General features: G+C 50.2%; 10 protein-coding genes across 12 annotated transcripts; 2 read left to right on the top strand and 8 right to left on the bottom strand.

Annotated features, from left to right (window-relative positions):
• Positions 1 to 257: 257 nt before the first annotated feature.
• On the top strand, positions 258 to 2,302 carry TERG_02501 (uncharacterized protein; the record flags this gene model as incomplete). The annotated part of the gene is made up of 2 exons (XM_003237742.1): positions 258 to 334; positions 394 to 2,302. The coding sequence occupies 2 exons, from the start codon at positions 258 to 260 to the stop codon at positions 2,300 to 2,302; spliced, it is 1,986 nt and encodes a 661-aa protein (XP_003237790.1).
• Positions 2,303 to 3,919: 1,617 nt separating this feature from the next.
• Positions 3,920 to 7,196, bottom strand: TERG_02500 (uncharacterized protein; the record flags this gene model as incomplete). The annotated part of the gene is made up of 3 exons (XM_003237741.1): positions 3,920 to 4,618; positions 4,685 to 5,645; positions 5,704 to 7,196. 3 exons carry the CDS (start codon positions 7,194 to 7,196, stop codon positions 3,920 to 3,922), a joined length of 3,153 nt encoding a protein of 1,050 aa, XP_003237789.1.
• Positions 7,197 to 8,450: 1,254 nt separating this feature from the next.
• On the bottom strand, positions 8,451 to 9,623 carry TERG_02499 (CMGC/SRPK protein kinase; the record flags this gene model as incomplete). The annotated part of the gene is made up of 2 exons (XM_003237740.1): positions 8,451 to 9,211; positions 9,269 to 9,623. 2 exons carry the CDS (start codon positions 9,621 to 9,623, stop codon positions 8,451 to 8,453), a joined length of 1,116 nt encoding a protein of 371 aa, XP_003237788.1.
• Positions 9,624 to 10,704: 1,081 nt separating this feature from the next.
• Positions 10,705 to 12,191, bottom strand: TERG_02498 (CMGC/SRPK protein kinase; the record flags this gene model as incomplete). The annotated part of the gene is made up of 2 exons (XM_003237739.1): positions 10,705 to 11,480; positions 11,540 to 12,191. The coding sequence occupies 2 exons, from the start codon at positions 12,189 to 12,191 to the stop codon at positions 10,705 to 10,707; spliced, it is 1,428 nt and encodes a 475-aa protein (XP_003237787.1).
• A 401-nt stretch (positions 12,192 to 12,592) lies between these two features.
• TERG_02497 (uncharacterized protein) lies at positions 12,593 to 14,386 on the bottom strand (the record flags this gene model as incomplete). The annotated part of the gene is made up of 1 exon (XM_003237738.1): positions 12,593 to 14,386. The coding sequence occupies one exon, from the start codon at positions 14,384 to 14,386 to the stop codon at positions 12,593 to 12,595; it is 1,794 nt and encodes a 597-aa protein (XP_003237786.1).
• A 936-nt stretch (positions 14,387 to 15,322) lies between these two features.
• TERG_02496 (uncharacterized protein) lies at positions 15,323 to 16,480 on the bottom strand (the record flags this gene model as incomplete). Its single annotated transcript, XM_003237737.1, has 7 exons — positions 15,323 to 15,490; positions 15,541 to 15,738; positions 15,796 to 15,860; positions 15,911 to 16,041; positions 16,097 to 16,119; positions 16,290 to 16,315; positions 16,426 to 16,480. 7 exons carry the CDS (start codon positions 16,478 to 16,480, stop codon positions 15,323 to 15,325), a joined length of 666 nt encoding a protein of 221 aa, XP_003237785.1.
• Positions 16,481 to 16,906: 426 nt separating this feature from the next.
• Positions 16,907 to 17,348, bottom strand: TERG_11855 (uncharacterized protein; the record flags this gene model as incomplete). The annotated part of the gene is given in 2 exon segments (XM_047750903.1): positions 16,907 to 17,170; positions 17,175 to 17,348. Coding segments are annotated over 2 exon segments (438 nt in total).
• Positions 17,349 to 17,506: 158 nt separating this feature from the next.
• On the bottom strand, positions 17,507 to 19,410 carry TERG_11854 (flap endonuclease 1; the record flags this gene model as incomplete). 2 transcript variants are annotated; one of them, XM_047750902.1, is made up of 3 exons in its annotated part: positions 19,255 to 19,382; positions 18,461 to 19,208; positions 17,507 to 18,404 (listed from the first exon to the last, which is right to left on the bottom strand). In XM_047750902.1, the coding sequence occupies exons 2-3, from the start codon at positions 19,016 to 19,018 to the stop codon at positions 17,883 to 17,885; spliced, it is 1,080 nt and encodes a 359-aa protein (XP_047605675.1). In that variant the 5' UTR covers positions 19,019 to 19,208; positions 19,255 to 19,382. The 2 variants fall into 2 exon arrangements, with proteins under 2 accessions (XP_047605675.1, XP_003237784.2); XM_003237736.2 differs by having other exon boundaries at positions 17,883 to 18,404; positions 18,461 to 19,410.
• A 68-nt stretch (positions 19,411 to 19,478) lies between these two features.
• TERG_11853 (uncharacterized protein) lies at positions 19,479 to 19,925 on the bottom strand (the record flags this gene model as incomplete). The annotated part of the gene is made up of 2 exons (XM_047750901.1): positions 19,479 to 19,629; positions 19,666 to 19,925. 2 exons carry the CDS (start codon positions 19,923 to 19,925, stop codon positions 19,479 to 19,481), a joined length of 411 nt encoding a protein of 136 aa, XP_047605674.1.
• A 445-nt stretch (positions 19,926 to 20,370) lies between these two features.
• TERG_02494 (uncharacterized protein) lies at positions 20,371 to 23,103 on the top strand. 2 transcript variants are annotated; one of them, XM_047749429.1, is made up of 4 exons: positions 20,371 to 20,697; positions 20,925 to 21,211; positions 21,296 to 21,772; positions 21,822 to 23,103. In XM_047749429.1, the coding sequence occupies exons 1-3, from the start codon at positions 20,640 to 20,642 to the stop codon at positions 21,770 to 21,772; spliced, it is 822 nt and encodes a 273-aa protein (XP_047605673.1). In that variant the 5' UTR covers positions 20,371 to 20,639; the 3' UTR covers positions 21,822 to 23,103. The 2 variants fall into 2 exon arrangements, with proteins under 2 accessions (XP_047605673.1, XP_003237783.1); XM_003237735.2 differs by having other exon boundaries at positions 21,296 to 23,103.
• Positions 23,104 to 23,313: the final 210 nt, after the last annotated feature.

The raw sequence follows: 23,313 nt of genomic DNA, 5'->3' as shown, positions 1-23,313 counted from the left end.
GTGGTGGTTATTGTTCGGCCAAGCGTCAACAAGCGCGCGTGTGCGATTTTGACGCGAGAGCTTCCAAACGCAGATTTTGTGGCGAACCTCCAAGCTTGCGACTGAACAAGAGAAACAACTGCTGTCTACCACACCCAGCAGACGGAGTAGCCAGCGTCGTTGCTTGAGAGACGAAGGCGCATATCCTCCTGTTCTTTTCAGAGCCTTGGGATGCTTTAGGGTGCATCTGACGCTGTAGCTACTTCAACCTCGCGAGGATGGGCATCCAGTCAGACATGTCCAAAGGCGCCTTCGACCCTCTTGTTCGACCTCGCCCTGACGGCCTTCAGCTAAGGTATTCTCTCATTCATATGCTAATTCCTGAATTAACATATCTAACTGTTAACTGTTCAGCTATCAATTCCCTCATCGTGTGTACGATTCGAAAGTCTATCCAATTCAGAGTCCCAACGGATCAACAGTGATAATATATGGACATGACGTTGGCATAAGGATACTATGGCGAGGAGGCAAGAATTTCAAAAAGCAGAAAACTCAGCAGGATGGCGCGGAAGCAAAAGCCCCAGTCAACGGCGTCGATCACAATGACTCGATCATGATCATCGACTCAGATGATGATGAACCTGCTCCTACACCTCCCCAGCCAGAAATCGTGCTTCCAGAGTTCGAGGATGATGAAGAAGAAATTGACCCTTCACGACCGTTTGAGAACATCATTCAATACCTTGATGTCAAGCTAGATACGAAGGTTTTGGGTATTGCAGTACCCAGCATTCTACCCGGAGCAGCACGGTTCCTCAGCTCGATATCGCCTATTCTATCAAACATGATAGTAGTCACCGCCGTCTGTAGTGACTCTTCAGTGCGCATTGTTGCAGTCCCTCTTATACCTCCCCCTCTCGGCACTGTAGATGCGGAATTCTGGAAACCACAAATTATCAGCCTCGGAGAAGGCTCTGTCCAAGGACTTCCTGCCACCGCTGCCTTAACATTTACTCGCCAAACCCCAACAGACGAGGATGGCAATCGTCGGTCTCAAAGTCGAGGCCGCGCCATGCAAGATTCTCCACCATCTCTCGGAAATTGGGAAGTCCTTGTGGCCATCCATACATCTGATCTATCAGGCAAACTTTCCATATACCGTATCCCTTTCGATGGAGAAATGGCACAGGGGAAGTTATATAGCCTCTCAACTGAGCCGCAGTTCCCCATTCGACAACAATTCCTCAAGTCTCCGGCTAGCAGCATATCATTTTCTCCTTGCCAATACCCTTCAGAGCGCCATTCCCAACTACTCTTGTCGTTTACAAATGGCTCAGTAAAAGTTTACTCCTGTCTTTCTACACCACAAGCATCCAACCTCGATAGGAAACGCTCTGGGACAAATGCAGAAACCAGTGATCCAACCGGGCGGTGGCTCGTCACTCTCTATACTGACTTCGACCAAGTGCCTGGAGAAGTTCCTCGCCGCAAGGGAATAGTCGATGCCAAATGGGCTCTTGGTGGCAAAGGTGTCTTTGCGTTGCTTTCTAATGGGGAATGGGGGGTCTGGGACATTGACAGCTCTCAAGGCGACAACGCCCACCAAGGCAGATCAACAAGTTCACTCAGCTCTTTTGCGATAGCTGGACGCGTGGGGCCGTCAGAACGTACTGTACGATCTCAGGGCCATGCTGACTCTGAATCTAAACCCACTCAATTCGCTCCTTTAACTCCGTCTACACGTCGTATCCGAGAAGAAGCATTGTTCAGAGGCGTACCAAATTCTGCAACTCAATATGCAACTAGGGGCTGCATTTGCATAATTCCATCAAACCAAACCTGGGATCAACCTGCCGATGAATCGGTGCTCATTTGGCATGGAACTCGTAATGCATACATTCCAAGCCTTGCTGGGCTCCGAAGAAATTACGGTAAGCAGGGGTTATTCGGCAACAACCAAGCTGGCCCAAAACCCACTTTGATTGAACACATCAATTTACTCGGCGAGGTTCAAAAGGGAATACAATTCCTATCACTACCAACGCCTGCAAACCAGTTCAATCTCACGCCGATACCAACCATTCTCATTACTGCAGAGCGCAGACTCATCATTCTGGCCGAAAACCTATTGGACTCGGCAGAAGCGAGGCAGAAGGCCCAGCAACAGGGCAATGCTCCTGTAGTCAAAGAAGATGACCAAACCATGCTTCAGCGAGGAGAGCTGGATATCACTGGCATGAGCCGCGTTTTGGCAGGTATGGCTGCTAGTAGTGAAGCATCGTTTGGGCGAGGCATGCAAACCAGCAGCTTGTTTTCTTAGCTCTCCACCAGCCAGAATGTAACTTTGTTTTTGATACCATTTGTTCCCTCGTTCTCCAATAATGCTTGGAATGGCTAAATGATTAGGACTACACTTTACGATAGAATTTCAGATCTTGAGCGATACTCCCCAGATATTCCAACGTCTTCCGCACGCTTTGTTTGCGCTATTTTCTCACCTTGGATGATCATATCCTTCGCGACGCAGGGTGGAGCACAAGGCGAGATTCAATGCCTTGAAATTCAACCATTTCTTCCTTCGGGGTGCAAATGGTGAATAAGCTCTGTATTCGACGCGATATATTAAACAAGCCAGCCCACTCCGTCTCTGCCTACCCATTGATACTCGTTTTATCATCTAAGCAGGTAGAGGCCGGGCTGGTTCTCATCACGTATAGCTTAGGGGGGCAACGTTGCTCTCCTCATGGCTTGGTGTTACTTCACGATAGACGGAACGAGGACAGTTGGAAACTCTCCATACTCAAATCCAGGCCACTTGTGGCTATGCTATGCTGAAGATAACACCGTGAGATACAAATCAGTTCTTAATGACATTTGGCTGTCGTAAATATATGCAATCAATAAGAAACAACTTTTATGATTTTTATGCTTTTCATGTAATATATAAACTTTATTACTAACAAGGATAACAAATGCCAAGAAACTCTAACCAAAAAATCGGAAAAGTGGGTCAAATGTCATCTTAGTCATCAATGTGGCTGAGTCGCGTGTTTGTTTTCTTGTTTTTGTTTGACTATCAAATTTGATTTATATAGCGAGCGTTTGAGAGTTGAACGGATGAAGACAAACGACGAAAGAATTTAATCCCGAATAACAAGTGTAAAGAGTTATTTTTCTTCACCGTAACAAATTGCGAATGCAAAAGAATAAATGACACGATCACGGGGATATCTATACTACCGAGGAAAGAAAAGATAAATGGCCGCGCGGACGGGAACAAGCGAAAAAGGGGAAAAGAGAGGTATCAAGCAATGTGTTGGTTGGGCTAGGTGAGCTTAGCTCGGAGTTATACTTAAGCTACCGAACACCTAGCCAGTCAGGTTTCAAGGAGATGATTGTAAGAAAAGAAAAGAAAGCAGTTTGCGTGGATGGCGGAAGGAGACGCATGCAGAAGAAGCAAAGGTACGATAAATATAACGAAATAAAGAGCAGTCTTTAAAGCAATTGCAGTGCAACGTCGTGACACAGTATGGATACAGCTAAGTGGGTAGCTGTATAGATAGATGGTATTAGGAACAGAGAAGCGGAGGAGAGAAGAAAGGAGAAAGGAGAAAATGAAATATACAGAAAGGTATAAATTGATTGAAAGATAGGAGAGGCGACACGGAGAGAAAAATAGACAGAGGAAAACAAATGTGGCATGTATAGCCATGGATAGAAGACATGCTTGCTTAAAAGATTGCTAGACACGATGGAATGGAATGATAATGATGGAACAAAAGAGATAAGAGGAAGGGTAAAAAAAAGGAATGAATTAGCTGGGAAAAAAAGGGGTTGTCTAATCCTTTGCGAGGTATGGCATGGTAAGTAAAAGTACAGTTAAAAACAAACAATCAAACAAAAGGCAGGCCAGGTGGGTGGCAGAAGAATAAGAGATCTATGAAGGTGGAGTTGGGGGCGGTCGTCGTTGAGGCATAGGAGGTCTATCAGGCGTAGGCGGCAACTCCTTATCTCTCTCGGAACTATTCCTTATAGCACGGATGGTTCCATTACTGTCGGTTGGGTTGCCCAAATAGGTATGTGATTTATACTCGCCGTCACCGATCTTTGGGGAGGGAATTGGTGGAGGCGCAGATACCGGCGGCGGGCTAGCTGGTTCCCTTGCGGTGCGGAAACTGTGTCGTCTGGATTCCATGCTGGTCCACCGTTCTTCATCCGCAGGGGCGCCGTCTCCTTCTCCTCCTCTGCTCACGTTGCTTCGTCCACTCCGGCCCCCTGTGCTGCTACTCTCACCGACTTCTTCAACAACAGGTAGCGTTGCAGCGGCACCGCCATTGTTGAAGTCTGCCGGGGTACTCACTGTTTTTAGAGTTCGGGATGGCTCCGGGTGTGCGGACTGTGATTTCTGAGCATCGGCGGATTTCTTTTCCGCAGATGTGGTCGCTTCGTCGGTTGTGTGGGTCTGGGCAGCTTCAGCCGTTTGCTTTTCGCGTTCTACCTGGTCTTTGGATTTGGTGATACTTGTGATGAACGCTAGGAAACGCTCTCCGTAGGCTTCGGGCGGGATAGGCGAGATTTGGGAGCTGTTGTGAGAAAGTCCCTTCCAGAAATGCTCTGCTTTCTTCACCATACCATACTATTGAGCTGTGTGTTAGTATAGTTCACTGTTTAGTTTCAGCGGTGAGGCGTATGCAAAACTTACATGAGTTAAACAGTCAATAACACCAAGATAATATATCTCGTTACCAGGATCCCCGTTCTCGTTCGTTGCCCTAAATCCACCGTCATCTGAGTAGAAGACCAGGTTTTTCCGTTCATCCAGCACTTCGTCCGGCATCTTGGCAGTGGTATGTTCCATGGGAACTGGTTTCTCGCGTTTAATCATTTCTCTTAGCTCTCTTGCCTTGCGTGCATTTTCCAGTCTAGACGGTGTTCGCATAAGCAAGTTCGGTTGTTGTTCATCGGCCAAATCACCTCCAGGCTGGAAGATCTGGAGTGTCCGATCACGGAGTTTCTCCTCATTTCCCTTCTCCACATCATGGATTCCAATCAGGAGGGAATAATCCATTATTTTTAGTCGTTGAAGCAAGCTGACATCACGACGGAGCTGGGCAAGGAAGACCTCTCGCTTCTCCTTGCCGCAATTTATATGGCGGTTTCTTCGTAGCCAATTGAGATCTTTCAGAGTCGCTCGGGGGTTTGCTACGAGGTCTTCTTCCTTGAAATCTCGACCGATTGTCGATCCCTTCAAGTCATACATTTGATGGATATCTCGATGGGGTGGGAAGAGATTGTTCATGACAACAAAGTGGATCTTGCGGCCATATGCCATCTTGACACGGTGTAGGCCGTAGAACTGGGATATGAGGGTATTAGGGTTGTTTTCGATGTGTGCGTAGTATTCACGGAGGATCCTTCGGAGAAGTTTGTGTTCGGCATGATGGATTGTTTTGATGATGTATTTGTAGTCACGAGAGAAGTAGAAGAAGCTGCCACTTTTGCCGGGAGAGCCTAGTTCGGAGAGGATATATTTGCTGGTAAGGGACATGAGGTAGTCTGCCGGGTCAAGCTGGAATTTGGCACGCAGCCGACGGAAGACCCAGGGTGCATAGTCTTTAAACTTGAAGTCATACTTTGCCGACGGAGTCAACTCGTTTCCAGTACTATCAACTGTTAGTTTTGTACACTCTAAAGAATATAGACGTATAAGTGTAGACATACATGTCAAAAGAAAACTTGTGTTTGGCATCAAAGTCGGCATCTGTGAGGTCCCTGTCAAGCTTGGCGTTGGTTCTAGAAACGGTGAAACGGATGCCTGTCAGCATGTTATACGCTGTCACCCAGTTGACGTGGTGCTGATCGACTTTTGTTCCGACGATGACGCGGTCCTCGTCTTCCTCCTCTCGTCGTTTTCGTTTGCTGGCCCGGCGCTGCTTGAACGCTTCCGTCCATCTGGCAGCACCTTCGTCATGCAGGGCTTCGTCCAATTGAGGTTCTGAATGATTTGAGCGTTGGGAAAGGCGAGGGATGGTGAAAGAGCCACGACGGAGGACAGAGGTAGGAGAAGAGACACGGTCGATAGGCAAGAGGGTATCGTCGATGGCGATGGGAGTAGAGGGTTCACGGCTTGCTCGTGATGAGGAGTGGCGTGGCACCTGGAGGGTGTGTCGGTGGATGAGACGGCCGCCTGGCGGGCTGGAGGGAGAAGTAGGTATTTCTGAGTGTGCGCTTGAAGGTCCTTGAGGTGCTGGAGAGGAGTGTCGATAGGTGATGGTTTGTTGCTCTGGAGCGAGGTTGTTGGTATCAAGAGTTGTTGTAGGTTTGGGTGTAGGAGTTGTGGGTTTCGAAACTGAAGTGGTGGTGGTAGTAGTAGTACTCGTCGTAGTAGTAGCGGTAGTTGGAATAGGCGGTGGTGGTCTTGTTGGAGCAGGTCCAGCGTCTTCGTGTTGGGACGAGGAGCTTGGGGGTGTCAGTTCCGCTGTAGACGGGTATCCAGTGTAGTTGTGAAGCTGCGAGGCCTGGTAGTTCGTAGTAGTGCTAGGTTTCGAGCTAGGTCGGTACGGCAGTGCAGCACCATTGATAGTCCCCTGCTGGCCCTGAGCCTGGCCAGTCCCGTTCATCCAGCGTTCGTGTTCATCAGCAAATTCTTCGTATGCTTCGTTGTGGGCGGATGCGCCATTGGTGGTGGTCGTAGGTGTTGTTGTTGTTGCGTTGTCCGCCATCGAGTTGCGAGAGGAGACGGCACACCCGTTCCTCAGCGACGAGTCAACGCTCTCTGTGCGGTCTCGATCTTGATCTCGCGAAGGAGAGATGGAAACCGTGGCTCCAGCCTTTGAATTTGGGCCCCTGGAGCGACTGTCAACAAAGAAATTCGCCGAAGCGGTGACTCCATCTCCGGTATCTCCGTTGTTGAAGTCTGGGTTCCACAGAAAGGTGTTTGCAGCAGCTTTCTCGTGCGGTTGTTTGGACGCAGGATGAGCAAACAGAGAGGACGCAGGCTTGGTTCCCGGGGTGTGCTGGTTGTGCTGGTTGTGCTGCTGGTGTTGATGTTGTTGATGGCTGTTTGGGGCGTCCGGCGAGGAGAGAGCCGGCATGGTTTGCGGGAAACTCGACCTCTGCGAGAGGGCTGGAGGCGAAGGAGGCTGCTCGATGACCAGATAATCGACTCTCCAGGTTCCTTCGGCCTTTTCGTCTGCGCCAGCGAAGGCTAACATGTGTAGTGGGCGGGTTGAAGGTGCGCTTCCGGTGCGAGGAGGGCTGTCTCTCGACTGGGGAGGACTCTGGGGGGGGGATCCGGTTAGACACAGCGAGCAGAGGCTCTCATGCCCGTCAGCAGGCCAGGCGAGAGAAGGCAATATATACGCCGCACGCAGGCAAAACGGAAGAGGCGCCGCAAGAGGGCGATGCAGTCGAGGCGAGGCGGCAGCGAGTCGATGACGGAGTTGACTTGACGGTTTGACTGTGCGGCCTGGCTTAGCAAAGCAAGGACTGAGGAGGCAGAGACAGCAAAGAGACTCACCGGCCGGACGAGCAGCTTCAGGCCGTCGACTCGTCGTCTCGTCTGGTCTTCCACCTTGCCGTCGTCTGGTTGAAAACAAGAAGCTGGCGATGGAGGTTGACCGTGAAGCCGATGCAGAGACACAGTCGTTCTTCGTCGTCGTCGTCGTCGCTGGGGATTGTCAGTTCGCCGTCGTCGCCAAGCAAGAAACATAAAAAGTTCGTTTTTTTTATTTTATTTATTTTTTTTTTTCTTTCGCTGTCAAGCCACAAAAAGGAACCCTCCGACAGCAAGAAAGACGCCAGAAGCAAGGGGGCCACTAAAGTCCTATCGAAGGGAGCGCGAGATACGAGCAAGGCTAGGCCGCGCTGGTTGACGGGGACACTGACACGCTGGCAGTCGGTTCAGTCGTACGTCGTTGCTGCCGTCGTCGTTGATTCGGACCCCCTATTCTTCCTCGCTGCAGGATGGAACTAACTACGGGCTGATAGACGAAGACGAGTAAGACGAGACTGTGACAGTCACGGTGATGATGGATTAAGAGAGACAGACAGATTCTACTGAGGGCGACTGCGAAATTCTACCGAGTCTCCGGGCCAACACAGTTTAGCTGAGGATTGAACCAAAGATAGCCCAGCCAGCCAGCCAGACAGGCACAGTATTATCAGGCTATATTGCAGACATGGATGCCCGGTCATGGTCCACCCCTGGGCAATCCTCAATCTCGCTGTCTTGCTCGCCTCGTGTTGGTGCGGAAGCGGGCCAAAAGTCAATGGCGCGTGGGAGGATTTAGCGTGGACAAGAGACTTAGCATCGCCTGCACTGCCACAACCTGGAGACAAGAATATAAGAAATGTGAGTTGGCTGTTTGGACTCCCGGGTCAAAGGGGTGTCGTCCATTATATGGGAACTGTGGATAACTAGGAGATGAGATCTTTGAGACACTGCTATGTTACAAGAGAGGGCACTCTTAACTACTCCGATGCAGACATGGGAGAGCCCATTTCTGCATCCACTCCGAATTAACAACGTCTCGAATACTCGCCCTCTCACCAGGCAAATACCGAAGCATCGGCCCAATCATCTGGAGAAAGGCTCTCTTCTCCTCCTCGACCGGATATTCCATTTTATATCGGCGTCGAGCAGCAGTGACGAACCAGTCATACCGGTCCTCCAGGCTATCTTTAGAATTTGGAAACTCGATACTCTCACCGTCCTCGGTGAAGAACTCTGCCCGCTCCTCCCATTGGGACCACCAGGGCTCGGGAAACTTGCCTAGCGCACTGGCCTGGTCCTGAAGAATGCCGCCTCCCATGACGCTGAAGAGGCCTCCGCCACCGAGAATGTCGAATACTGTGCATGCCAGAGTCCAGATTTCGCTAGGGAAGGACAGTCTCTCTTCCACATTATATTCATCGATGAAGAACGCTTCTGGAGGGACGATGTGAGGGAGAGTACGAGAAATTATCTGCCTCGTCCGGCTTGGATAGTAGCTGGAAGTAAAGTCAGATAGCATGCTGGGCAGATGAGAGTCCTTAATCTTGTCAGATCGAACTGATAGCCGTATCGGCCAGTGTACATCAGTAGGCACGCCCACATCCAGTGGCTGACGGTCGACTCTGACAACAGGTTTAGTAATGGGTTCTCCAAACCGTTGATACAGCGTTGTAGCATCTGTTATCCGCTTGATATCTTCCGGAAGCCGTAGTAAAATGTTACCACCGTGGATATCTACCGCGAGTCAACAACGACATATAGCCATATAATAAGTTGGTAGCAATAACTAACCGCCATGGACAATCCGTCGATCATGCAAGGACTGGACAATCAACACCAGATCTGCAATGATAGCTCGAGCAGTAGATAGATACAGCAGTTCATGAGCAGACATCACCTTCGACACTCTCAGACTGCATAATCCCGTCTCCATGACAAGGCATCGATGAGTTCCATTTGGCCCTTGTTCAACAAAGACGTCCTGCAGCCGTCTGATTGATGGCATATCACGAACTTCAGCCATGATCACCTCCTCTTGATCAGTCGAATCGGGTGTTTTTATCTTGACAGCAACTAATTTTTGCTGCACCTTATCTGAAGCCAACCATACCGTCGAAGAGCCGCCGTGCCCTAGAAATTGGACCATGCTGTACCGTCCATCACAGAGCTGGTCACCGATTTTCACTAAATGATAGCCACCGGGACAGTACCTCTCCAGCCGTTCACAGCCTTCGATGTATTCATATTTAGGAGTGTTAGATGTAGCAGGGTTTTCTTGCTCAAAGTTGGAAGTACGAAAGGCTCTCCATGATAGCTTATTCGGGCATAAATAGCTGGGTCGAGTCAATGAAGGAGGTGATAGGAGTCGATATCTCCATCTACCTAGTAAAAGACGCGAGCTGGAAGAAAGCATCTAGTAACAGTCCGGTAGTAGTCTGCCGTATTCTATGGTGAAAGAGGGAGCTATAGTGAGATGTATTCACGACACTCATAACGAGCTGAGAAGATTTATCTGTCCGGGGTAACCCCAAGGCTGGCTTCCGAGTAAGGGGAATAAAATAAACAACTAAACTAGATGGAAAGAACAGTAATATAAAAGGCAATGCTTGCTTCTTGGAAGTACTCCTAAGATATAACATCATCACGTCAGACTAGTGTAGGCTCACTCATTTTTTGGGCTTAATCGACTTGATATGACTCCAGGTGAATCTGACGCTGCCTCTGGCTCCAACATAGACAGAAATTCGGACCAGACCTGCCTGTATCTCTTGTTTGCACACCTAATAGACAGGCCCCGTTGCTCTTCTGCTCAGTCTCGTGCTTCCGATATACAGTTTAAAACGTCTCAGGATCACTCGTCATTGACCAGCCTTTAAGCTGGGTTATAATGTACTTAAAACGACCATCTCTCTCTCAAAGACGAGTGAGATGAGTAGTGAAGAGCTTGGGCTAACCAGCTTGATAAGTCGATGCTATCGTGTAGTCCCAATTATTAAAAATAGCTACAGCTTCATCCTGCCTGTGAGATCGAGTCCCTAATATGCAACCGTTTGTTAGAGGCGACTTTTGTGTTAGATAAGCAAGGCTAAAAATAGTATTAGTCATCAGTTAAACCTTAAATGGTTCGGATCGGCCCGGGGCAATGACTAATCGATTAAACTTAATTGACAGAGGCTGGACCTTTTGGGGCTTCCGCTCTGTTGATGCTCGCAATACGAGGTATCTACTTAGTGCTTCCTTTGCATCTGTTCCTGCCATGCTGGCAAGGCCCATTTGACTATGTACTCCGAGGCCGGAAGCTGCCTCGTCGTTGGTCTTTGGGCTGGTTCAAAAGTCATCATAGATCTCAACATATCCTCCAACGCCTTAAGCTCACCACCAGCAACATCCCATTGACAACTTTCGGGAGTCTCTCCACGTCCCATGTCCCACATCCGCTGGTGAAGACGGCGGAACGCAGGTGTGCCAATGCGCCGGAAATCGCTGACCCAGGAACCGTCCTCATTGAAGAACTCAGAGCGACACTTCCAGGAGTTCCACCATCGTTCTGGCATCTGTTCGTAGCCAAGTGTATTCACCATCTCACCAATGATGTCGTCTGGATCCCATGCAAACGTTTCAAAAAGTGGTCGTTCACCCATGGCATCGTACAGGACTACTCCCAGTGTCCATACATCTGCTGCGGTGCCGATGATGCTGTCGTTGAAGAAGTCTTCTGGAGGAGAATAAAGAGCCGGGGTATGGAGTCTTGGAGACGTCGTTTTCGAAACAGCAAACGAGGTCCCGTAATCTGAAATTAGAATCTCAGGATCTGTTATCTCGTTCGAAGGCATGTTCTGTTTCATAGGATAAACAACATGCAATGGTGCATGGGGGGTGCTAGGCCTTCCATCAAGCCGATGCGTAGGAACCTCGTATGGTTTACCATGGCGTTCGTACAGTTCATCGGGACTCAGGTTATCAAATTCTGGGACACGAAGAAGAAAGTTGCCCAAATGGAGGTCTGTCAATTCAGTAGTTAATATATATTGAATAGGTACCAATTAAGGGAAACATACATACCCCCATGACATATATCATTCGCATGTAAATAGTCCAGACCCATGACGAGCTGGGCCGCAATAGATCTTGCAGCGTCTCGAGGGAACATGAGATTTGTACTGTTCTCCTTTGAGCTGGCTATGCTACACCCAGCTGGTTCGCCAACAAGACATTGATGATGCCCGTTAGGCCCATCAAATGAGAACTGGTCAAGCAAGGTTGGTATAAATCGCCTTCCGGGATGCTCCAGGCCACCTTTTGACAATAGACGAAGAATCTTACTCTCGTTATCAGCATTGTCCCTTGAAGCTGCTGCAACAAGAATCTTCAGTGAGACATAACGCTGGCGTTGTTGGTCATGAGCAAGCCAGATGGTGGAATAACCCCCGTATCCCAACTTGTGGATTATCTCATAGCGGCCATCGCAAAGAGTCTCTCCGATAACAGTTGGATGGTATCCGCCAGGCCTGTATCCCTCTAGGTCCTCCACGTCTGACTGAGGGTGGTATATCCTTTCTTCTGCATCCAGAGGTTGTATCTCGGCAGTTGAATGGTTGGAAAGTTGATGTCGAGGTAGTAAAGATTTATTCGGAAGCCTTGGATGATGATACTGAAAGATAATAGACCGAAAAAACACAGGTCGAAGAGGTGCAAATGGCCAACAGGCACTCATTATCCTATCAACAAATACACTAGCCAGTATGGTGGCTTAAATGGTCCAGCAGCCCAAAATTGTGAAGCCTTCGCAAAGGAGGCTGCTTGTTGAAAAAAAAGAAGAAGAAGATATATTGATATGGGGTATAGAAGAAGTTGGCTTATCAAAACGTGATTAGAGGTGATATTGCAAAAACCTCATTTATGACAGGTAAAAAGAGAGCTATATATGGAATTTGCTTCAAGACAAATATTGAGAGGTGTTTGACAATTTCTTACAGCCCAGCATAGCAAATAATCACCGACTAATGAGGTCTTTGAATAACTATATCAGCTTCACAGCCAATTCCAGTCCAATTCCAGTGAAACAAATAGATTATACAACTAAAAGCGCACAGTGATAACCAGCGATCTAAGTATCTACATCCAATGGCAGACTGTACCAATCCTCCAAGCAATTTCTCCCTCGTCTTTCCGGCCAAATACTCCTGAATAACCCTGCAGGATCCCCACCAATGCCCTCAATCTCCTCATCCTAGGAAGATATACAACGTCGATCTCTTTAACAACCACCTCATCAGAGGCCTCACCGCGAGTACACTTCCATGACTTGTGTGTTAAATAGTGGAGAAAAGAGAAGTAAGATGCGTAAGCCGGGTTCCCCGAACTAATTTCCCGTGCTCTGCCAGTGCGTACATAGACCGTGATGTCTTTGAATGCCGAATACCCACCAGTAAAAGGATTTTTGGCTATGATCCTGAATATGCTGGCGGCCAGAGAAGCGTCAACAGCGTAATTTACCAAACTTTGACGAATATATGCGTCGTCCACAACGGGAGCCCGGGTCAAATCATATGTCTCCGGGGAGTCTGGGTCCCTTGAATAGTTTATGGGATCAAGGTAGAGGTGTAGCAGTTCCAGCTTGGGTATTTTGGCCAGAGCCCGGTAATGCTCGACTTCATGGCGATCACCCTGGGAGCGGCGGATGGATAGACGTAGTTTTCGTAGATTGGGACAAGTAAGACGAATATTGTCAATCATCTTGACAGACGCATGGAGCAAGATTTTGTCATGTGCAGAGTGCAAGAAGAGTTGTTGCAATGTTGGACCGTGGTACCGTAGGGCAGCATCATACACCGCTCTACCGTACAAGTCATTTAGCATCAACCGCTTGAGGGGACGAAAGGCTGCTAGAACCGCAACGCCAGCTTGATCCCTGCGTTGCCGGACCTCGAAGGAGTACCTGTCATCATCGCGGGCAGTCAGGTCGCAGGTAAGGGCCTCAAGGGAAGTGAATATGCCCGCCTTCGACACCAGCCATGCTATCCCATCTTCCCGAATGTCACCCGTGAGCACCAGACAACGCAAGCTGGAGAAAAGTATGTATCTAGCCAGGGCCTCGAAGCAAGTCGCTGTCACGTTATTGTCCGAGATACCTAGCCAGTATAGACTTCTGGGTGGAATATCCGGCGCTGCATGGACCTCGTGGGATGTCTCGGATACATCCACCGCTACATGGTGTAGGTTAGGCGAAGTGAACAGTTGACGATGGTATCTATTTATCCGCCCTCTATTGCCTGGCAGCACTTCAAGGGGAGGAAACAGAATATGTAAACGGCATAGCGGATGTCTGTCGTCCAGAACATCCAGTAAACCGGGCGGAGGCACATTCCGCCTAAAGTACACCAGCTCATGTAGGGCCGGAAGCCGAGCGATAAACTCAGTCAGAGGACTCCAGTTCCATTTCTCCTGCCAACGCCATCTTTCATCTTCGTCTTCGAGCTCTGCCTGGCCCGCCTGGTCAAGTCTAGCGGCAGTAAGCGCAGTCGAGCCAGTAGGATAGTAGAAAAAGTCGTGTAGGACGCCATTATCGGGGACACAGTCGCAGAAGAACCCGCAGGACCAGTACTTAGTCTCAGCCCATGATTCAAAATCTGTCCAGCCACGGGGGTAGCAGGTACAGCTGATAGTGAGACGACGGACGTGTCTGCTTGCTCGCCTTGGGCTTTGGTGTAGAATCTGGTCCCATCGGTGCAGCTCTTCGACCAGTTTCTTCCTCTTTGAGAGAACGAGATGGATGTGCTGGAAGATGCCTTGGTCAGAGACAGCGCAGCAGAGGCTGTTGACCAGGGAGAAGTTGTGCAGACTGGCCGGTGATAGGTAGCTGCCGATAAGCTGGACTATCTCGTGCGGCAAATCTTGAAAGGAGGCCATGTTGAAGTTGCTTGGTGATTACTGTTACGTGGTCGAGATGTTGCTAATTTGTCCCGCCCAACGTCCAACATGAACTGGTATGCCCTGGCCAAATGTTACATAGACTAAGACACAGAACTAGAAGAGACAGCGTACAATCTACCCCCGATGAATGCGTTGGGTGTGCAAGGATATCACCAGTAATGCCCCTGGTAAGCAGTGGCTTTCAGGCCCGTAGCAGACTTGACCTTTGGCGCATCCCTTCTGGCCTTTGCCCACTCTCCTTCAGTCATGACGTTCTTTGGCATGAAGCCGTAGTTTTAAAGTAGAAGTCGCTTTGTTGTGAGTGAATGAGTATTTGATAGCCTTGAGCTTGTCCATGGTGGACGTTGAAGTGGCCATTTTGCGGTTGGTAAGTGACCTGGGGGGGAGTACAGTTGGTAGTCAGAGAAGACGTCTATATTTATAAGGGTATATACGAGATGGACATCAGCTGAGCTGTTGACGTTGACGCTGGATGCGCCAATGCCCGGGGTCGTAGAAGAGCGTACTTACGACAGCAGAAATAGATTCCATATCCATACACAAAAAGGTCTGAACTACTTAGTTAACAGACTACTCGGACGTTGAAGAAAAGAACAAAAACATAGCCATAAACATTAACACGAAGAGCAAGAACACACAAACGCGAAGACGAAAACAAAGGTAATGCAAGTTCCATCCATAACCTGATCCCCCACCTCGAGACGCCGGTTCATTTGTTGTTCCCTGGTGATGGTGGAGGAAGTAGACGAAGAAAAGATGAAGAGGGTATTTTGAAGTGCGAGCGAGATCCCATCCACCAGGGAGACAAACGATGAGAAAAAAAAAAATAACAAAACGGACTGAAAAGGGGCCAATTCAACACACGTATTACAAGTTCATGACGGAGATGATGTTGGTTCCTTTTTTTTCTTTTTAGCTGGAGGTAGTGGCAGTGGCCTTCTTGGGTGTTCCCTTTGTGGAGGAGGCGGCCTTTTTCTTTGAAGCGGCGGCCTTCTTAGCGGTGGGCTTAGCAGATGACTTGGTCACTCTGCCGGACTTGGTCTGGCCTAGCACCTTGGGAACATCAACGACAGCGGGGGCCTACCACATGTTAGTAGACATTAAAGAAAGAAAGCAAAGATAAGACGTACGGAAGAAGTGGCCTTGCGTTGCTTGGTGGTGTTGGCCTTGGTGGGCTTGGGGGTCTTGGGGGCAGCAGCCTTCTTTGTGGTAGCGGCGGCCTTCTTCGGCTTCTTCTCCTCCTTGTCGGCCTTGTCGGTCTTTGCAGCGGCCTTCTTGGTGGAGGAGGCCTTCTTAGTCGCTGTCTTAGCAGCGGGCTTAGCAGCCTTCTATAATGCAGTTAGTATAACGACAACAATGGCCGGTAACATGGACCAACAACGCACCTTGGCAGCTGGCTTAGCAGCTGGTTTGGTCTCCTTCTTAGCGAGCTTCACTGGGCCGGAGGGACCTAGACGCGTGTTAACACCAGAGTAGATAAAAGTAGGGAAAGAGACGAACCCTTTGGCTGGGTGAATTCTCCCTTCTCGACGGCGGCCTTGAGAGCGCGGTTGAACTGCGCGTCGAAGGTGGCCTGGGAGGTGACGGTGATGGTGTTGTTGTGCTGGACGTACTTCTTCAGCGCTTGACGGCTGCATCGAGTTAGCATCACAACATCACCAGCGACGAGACGAGACGACAGCTTACCTGCTTCCATTACGTTCTTTCAGCTATACAGAATAATGAGTTAACATCAATTAATCGCAAGGGTATCAACTGTCTATCGCTGGTTGTGGTGTTATGTTGTTGTTGTTGTTATTGTCGTGACACGCACAAGCAACAGCCGACAGAACACCAACAACCGAGCGAGAGGCCATCAAACCGGGACTGATCTACTCACGTTGATGATGGCGTCCTTGATCATATCTATATCAAACGAGTCAGCAGGCGAACGCGATCACAGCGATATGCATTTCAGCGACGAGCGACGGGCGCAAGTGCTGGATCACGCAGGGTGGTGGTGGTGGTCGTCGTACCTTTGTATGAAGCGTGGGTGGCGGACTTGCCAGAGGCAGCTTTCTTAGCAGGCATGATGATTGATTTACTTGAACGTAGAAGTAAAAGAATAGAAGTAGAAGAAGTAGAGAAGAGTAAGATGAGTCTCCAAGTCGAGTTATTGTCGAGTCGCGATGTTGTTGCTGGTCGAAGAAGAGGAAGAAGAAGAAGAAGAGAGAGAGAAAGAGAAAGGCTGGCGCTGGGCGGGGCATGGACGGCCTTCTTATAAAGGCGCGCCGGGACGGGCGAGTTGATCTTCCCGCATCACCTTGTCGTCTCTCCTGTTTCTCATTCTATTTGATTATTAGTCTAGTCTTGTCTGGTCGGCCTTCGTCGTCTTCGTCGTCTGTTCTTCAGTCGATGTTGTGAGTGAGTCTCGTATATCCAGATCATGCTCGCTGGCTGGCTGGACGCGCCTCTTCTTCTTCTTCGTCCTCGTCGTCGCCGTCAGTCGTTTTTCGCTCATTCTCGTCTCTTCTTGTCTGGCCTGCCTGGGGACTTCAGGCGGTGATGCTGGTTGCTAGAGAGGCCGACGGAGGGAGAAGAGACGTGAATTCGGCTTGGAAGAGGCCGGAGAGTCATGCTGGAGTCTTCTTTGGCATCTTCAATCATGGTAAAGGCTTCATCACCTCGTCGTCGTCGCTGAGCAGGCGAGTCTCTATCTAGATCTATATCCTGAGTCTGGGGTGTCTCTCCACCTTTACCTCCACCACCACTCTCTCCTTTCTACGTAGATTTCTAGGATCAGAATAACAGTATCATCTCTGTCTTCTACAGACATCAAAGTAGCTCTATCTCTATCTCGTTGCTCGTCGCAGCGAGTCTTGTCTGGACAGCCATTAGGATCACGACCACAGGCAGCGATCATCCTGCTTCTGCCGCGTGCTCTCTCTCCCCGTTCCATGGTTAGCCAGCGTCTAGCTCGACATCATGCATCTCTCTCTTCTTCTTCTCTTCTTCTCTACCATCTACTATCATCTCTACCATCTACCATCTACTATCGTCATCATCATCATCTTCTTCTTCTTCTTCGTCTCTCTCGCCGTCGCTTTTTCTTCTTCGTCTTTGTTTTGGTGATCCTCGTCTTAGTCAGCAGGCTTGGCCATCGACTTTTGCCAAAAAACAAAACAAAACAAAAAAGGTACTTCGAGACAAGAAGACGAGCTGGAAGAAGAGCTGATCTTGGTGCACAAAAGACAGATGAAGAGATAAAAGTTAGATGGATAGATGGAGCAAGGGATGCTCTTCAGGATGGTACTACTTTCATCCCATTATATGCATGGGGGGAAGAGAAATCAGAAGTCGTAGTGGGAGGAGTACATAGATAGCAGGTAGCCTAGTAGAAACGCCAACGCCGCAGATGCATCAACAACAACACCAGATCATATCAAAAAAAGGAGACGAGACGAGATCAAAAGGAGACGAGAAGAGAAGAAGACTATCCAGCGCCTCGAGGCTTCGCAGCCATCGCCCTCTTGGCCTTCGCGTCCTCCTTTTTCTTCTTCTTCGCCGCCTCCGCCTTCTCCTCTGCCTTTCGCTTTGCACTCGCCTTCTGCTCCTCCGTCTTAGCCACGGGCTTGAAGAATCCCTCCAGCCGCGACTGCTGGGCACTCTTCAGGTTCTTCGTCAGCCGAGCAGCCCCGTTCCTCACCCGGTCCTCGCTAAAGCCCTTCTCCTCGACCAGGAACCTGACCAGCCCTTCGACGTCGGGAGCAGACCACTTGAAGTCACACTCCGGCGCGTCGGCGGGTCTCACGTCCGGGTTGAAGAAGAGCTCGCGGGCCTGGAGGTACGGCCAGTCGTCTGGGATGACGTATTTCTTCTTCGGGTCGGACTCGATGGCCTCGACGACTTTTTCGAGCGTGCCGTGGTCACGTATCATCTTCAGCGCGGTGTTGGGACCGACCTTGGGGATCGGGTCGAGATAGTCGCATCCAAGCAGAATACACAAATCGACGAACTACCCCTCTAATCAGTACGAGCACACACAAAGTATATGCGTTTGGTGAGGTATACCTGCGTCATGTCCATGCCTAGCCCCTCGAGCACTTTATCCAGATGGATCTCCAGAATAGGTTCCTTGCGCTGCTCGCTAAAGGTCAAATGGCGCAGTAACACCGGCGCCGCAAAGCACAGCGTATCCATATCCTCCGACGCAGCGCCAAACACTTTGCCGGCCCTCGCCAGCACCGCACACTGCGCCTCTGCCTCCGTCGGCGCATCCAGGTACGGTATCCCCATCAGCTCTAGCAACCGCTTACACTCCGCATTATGCTCCTTTGTTACCCGCACCGTCCGCCGCGAGAACTTCTCTACATCCTCCGTGGTGCCGGTCTCCTTGGCCTCTTCGGCAGCCTCCTGGGCCTCGGCCTTGCGCATGGTTCGTTTCGCGAGCTCGCCGGACTTGAGCTTTGGAGGGGCCCCGTCGAATACGTACAGTGGTTTGATCCCGTTGTCGACCATGCGCAGAGTGCGGTAGAACATGCCCATCAGATGCGAGGTGGTTTCGCCGGACTCGTTGGTGAGCTGCTGCCCGTCTGACCGCACTGCGATCAGGAAGCTGTATATGCTCATGGATCTGTAGACGTAAGCAAGTCTTCGCTTATACTAGATATCAACACCTACGCATCCTATTGCTGTCAGTATAACTCTCTGTAAGTGTAAGTAGATGCACTCACGATGGCCACTTTGCGCCCGAACTGGTTCTTGATCTCGCCCGACTTGACGGCATCGGGGGCGTTTTCCGATATTATCTGGTACAAGTCTGCCTCATTAGTCTATTGCATCAATAAGAGAGGCTATATACTCACTCTTTATGCCCATCTTGACTGCCAATGCCGTGATTCGACTTTCTTTTCCTCTTCTCTGTCTTCTGGTTTGCTTGTTCGAAGATAAAGCGAAAGCGCGTTGAGGCTTTTTGGACGCGATGCAATTTACCACAAAGGGTTAGCGTGTTTTAGTAAGATATTATTAAGAGACTCGTTATATAATATATTAATAATCAAAGTTAATTCATTATTGATGTTGATATTGATTATTTATTGATATAAATATTATTGATATTGATATTGATCGATATTATTGATGGAAGAAGTTGGTTGATTTGGTTGAAGTCAAAGCCGAAGTCATAAGTCATGTTGAAGAAGCCGAAAGTGCCGAGAAGTCGCGTTGATACCCCGCCGTCGCTATTATTATTATAGTGTCCAGCCGTCGAGGACTACCCGCAGTAGGCCTTGCGAGGGTCATTCGGGACCAGGCACTTGTTGGTGCAGCATTCGTCGTTGTGCTCGCAGTGAGACCCGTTCTTGAAGCACAGAGGAACTCGCTTGAACATCTCGGGAGAAACAGCGGCGGACTCTGGAGCTGGAGCTGGAGCTGGAGCTGGAGCTGCAACTGGGGCTGCAGCTGGGGCCGGTGCGGGTGCGGGTGCCGCCAGGACCGCGGACGAGAGGAAGAGTACGGCGAGCTTGCAGAGCTGCATCTTGATGTCGATACTCGCAGACCGATGTAGATAGGTTGATTTCTAGATGGATATCGTTGTTGTCCGTGGTATCAATTGAGCTGTATCTCCATGTTTATATATCGAGACACCAGACTGCCAACTGCAGCAGTCAAGAGTCAACCGTCAACCGTCAACACCGGCAAGACCGTCGCAGCTTGTATTCTCTGTACTCCACGGCCATTGTCTTCTCCCCTTGCGGTCGTGCGATGTCCCTCTCTCTGTGCCAGTGCAAGCAGCAAGGGCACTGGCTGTCCAACCCAGCAGACCGTGTCCTGTGACTCCGAGACGCAGAGAGCAGCCAGTCTGCAACGTGAGAGTCTGTCCGTCCGTCTGTCCGGCCCCCGAGCGGCCTGCTTAACCGCTTAAATAGCCGTGAGCGAAGCCGAAGAAGAAGAAGAAGAAGAAGAAGAGCTCAGCTGTTGTGGTTTTGACACTAAAAGGGCGAAAAAGCGAAAAAGTGGAATTAAATCACGAAAATACAAAGAAGCGACTCATTTTTCGTCTTTTGACTCTTTTTTTCTTCCGTCTCAGCCTCGCCTTTTCAGCTCTTCGTCTTCGTCTTTCTTCGTCTTTCGTCTCGTCTTTCGTCTATTCTTTTATATTCTTCTCTTCGTTACTGTCTTCTCCTTCTCTACTCTCTTCGTCCTAATTGACTGCTATCCTCCCCGCCGAACCCCCACAGACAGCAGCATCATGGGCGAGATGTCCAAGGCCGCCAACAGCGCCGAGATGGCAAAGCGCAAGAGACCGAGTAAGCCAGACTGACTCCTCCGTCGCATCTCCTTCGTCTCTGCCTGCTCTTCCGTCGGTTTCTCGCTGGTCGGCGCTGTGCTGCTCTGAGTCGCCGTTGGGCGCAGATTTTCCCACCAACTGACACATCACCAACTTCACCATCACCAACTTCACCATCACCAACATCTGCCTGTCAACCCAGCCATCGCTTCAACAAGATGGCCCAGCTAAAGCCGCCGGTCTTAGGAACCCAGTCCTGCCCGCCGCCCGAACTGCCCCAGCTCGTCGCAGAGCAGCACGTCCCCGTCTCCGCCCAGGACAAGGACAGCAAGCGCCTCATCGTCGTCCTCTCCAACGCCAGCCTCGAGACCTACCGCTCCTCGCACGGCGGCGGCGGCGGCGGCGGAGGACCCGGACGTGCCGCGAACGGCCGCGAGGAGAAGTACTCGCTGCTGAACTCCGACGAGCACATCGGCATCATGCGCAAGATGAACCGCGACATCAGCGAGGCCCGGCCGGACATCACCCACCAGGTTTGCCCTCATCGTCTCAGGCGATACTCGACTCCCTTTTCCTCTTTATCTCTGTCAAAGTTAGCTGGTAGTAATGGTTTGTAGTGCCTGCTCACCCTGCTGGACTCGCCCGTCAACAAGGCCGGGAAGCTGCAGATATACATCCACACGGCCAAGGGGGTGCTCATCGAGGTCTCCCCCACCGTCCGCATCCCTCGCACCTTCAAGCGGTTCGCGGGTCTCATGGTCCAGCTGCTGCACCGGCTCTCCATCCGCTCCACCAACTCCGAAGAGAAGCTGCTCAAGGTCATCAAGAACCCCATCACAGACCACCTGCCGCCCAACTGCAGGAAGGTCACGCTTAGCTTCGACGCCCCCATCGTGCGGGTGAACGACTACGTCAAGACCCTGGGGCCCAAGGAGAGCATCTGCGTGTTTGTCGGCGCCATGGCCAAGGGGCGAGACGACTTTGCAGACGCCTTCAAGGACGACACCATCTCCATCAGCAACTTCAGTCTCAGCGCCAGCGTCGCCTGCAGCAAGTTCTGTCACGCCGCTGAGGATGCATGGAACATTGTCTAAGTATGCTCTTTATCTATACTTACGTATATTCATGCTAACAGTGTGCTAGTTAACGGTTTGTTGTTGAATGCTAACGTAGGTCGACCAGCATCTATCTCTTCAACATCCGAGGATACTCGTATACCACCCACCCACCGACAAAGACAAGATACCAACACGCAATTCTCCACTCACCAGTGTTTCCCAGGCCAGATTGTCCACCAAACTGGCGAGGCTCGAGCCAATGATACCAACATCAACGGCTGCAAATTTCCATTTGATATGATTCATGTACTCTATCTGGCCTGGGAACGTCTGGCGGTGGGAGTTGTCTACCTGGACTTTCTTTCTTTCTCTTCCTTTTTTTATTCTTCCTCTCTATTCTTCCTCTGCACATTCGGCTTTTTGAATATGATATGATGATGATGTTGCTGGGTCTCGTTCTGTTTTTGCAACCAAAACACGAACACGGCGGTTCAACAGCCCTGGGTCAACAACATACACAACTACTCACAACTCACAAAAAATGGATTGGAAAATGGGAAACGGGCATCACGGCGTTGGAGTGGTCTCTCTCTACTTTTTGTGTACCTATCTATATCTGTCTGTCTGTCTATAGGGCTGCCCTCCAGCACGTCCACTGATATACTACTCCAACTACTCCAACTACAACTACTACAACTTCAACTGCTTCGACTTCAACTTCTTCAACTTCAACCACTGTAATCTATCTCACCGCTGCTCGGCTAAAAGTAACGCTGTCTATATTAATATGAAAATAACCGTCATCCGACTGGACCAGCCTCCTCTTCCACCAGATCCTCACCTACTCCACCACCCGCAATCCACCCAAGTTACCGCTTCTTCCAAATAATAATCAAACAACAACTCCATCAGCGGGTTTTACTGAGTTAGCGAGCTAGTGAGTCAGTCAATGGAGCTGCTGGCAAAAGAAACGCTCCCTCCGACTTGTCCCTCTGCCTATCCCCATCCTGACCCCGGCTTCGTCAGGCGTGGATGCAGGTCGAGCAAGGCCACCGCCTCATCTTTGCTGCACCTCAAGACCGTCCGCCAGCCAATAGACGATGGACAGCCTTAGCCATCTCTTACTCTCTCTCGATGCTTGCATCTGAACTGAAACCCTTGGTCTATACTCTATGGATAACCAGTCAATTAGTTACTGGGGCGTCTCCGGGCTGCTTCTTACCGCTGTCTTGCTCGCCACGGACATCGCCAGCCAGACACTGCGCATCAACCAGCGTACTCCAAACGAGACATAGACGGCTTATAGATTGTCGACTGGGCCAAAGACATAACGTCGGGCATTCATCCTGTTACTAGCACGCCTGTACTCGCTGGCTGGCTGGCTGCAACCAACCTCCGCCAGAACTAGAGCCAGCCGACCCGACGGAGATCCGCTCTTCATCCTCCTTCGATTCTGCTTCTGGCTCGTCTTCTCCTGCTTTGCTCCATGCATGAGCGTCTGATGGGCAGTGGGCAGTCCAACCCAAGGCCCCCCCGGCCGGGGATGGCAAAGCATACTTCACTGCTAGGCACATAGT

Source organism: Trichophyton rubrum, assembly GCF_000151425.1.
Source record: "Trichophyton rubrum CBS 118892 genomic scaffold supercont2.2, whole genome shotgun sequence".
NCBI lineage: Eukaryota > Fungi > Ascomycota > Eurotiomycetes > Onygenales > Arthrodermataceae > Trichophyton > Trichophyton rubrum.
The sequence above is the reverse complement of the archived record's forward strand: the minus strand, read 5'-3'. Positions and strand labels throughout refer to the sequence as shown.

What these genes read in the sequence shown, in the direction of transcription:
- TERG_02494 (XM_047749429.1), top strand. Translation starts at nt 20,640, where the DNA reads ATGGGCGAGATGTCCAAGGCCGCCAACAGCGCCGAGATGGCAAAGCGC. An exon ending in GGCAAAGCGCAAGAGACCGA is followed by an intron (nt 20,698 to 20,924) that starts GTAAGCCAGACT and finishes CGCCGGTCTTAG; the next exon opens with GAACCCAGTCCTGCCCGCCG. An exon ending in GGCCGGACATCACCCACCAG is followed by an intron (nt 21,212 to 21,295) that starts GTTTGCCCTCAT and finishes AATGGTTTGTAG; the next exon opens with TGCCTGCTCACCCTGCTGGA.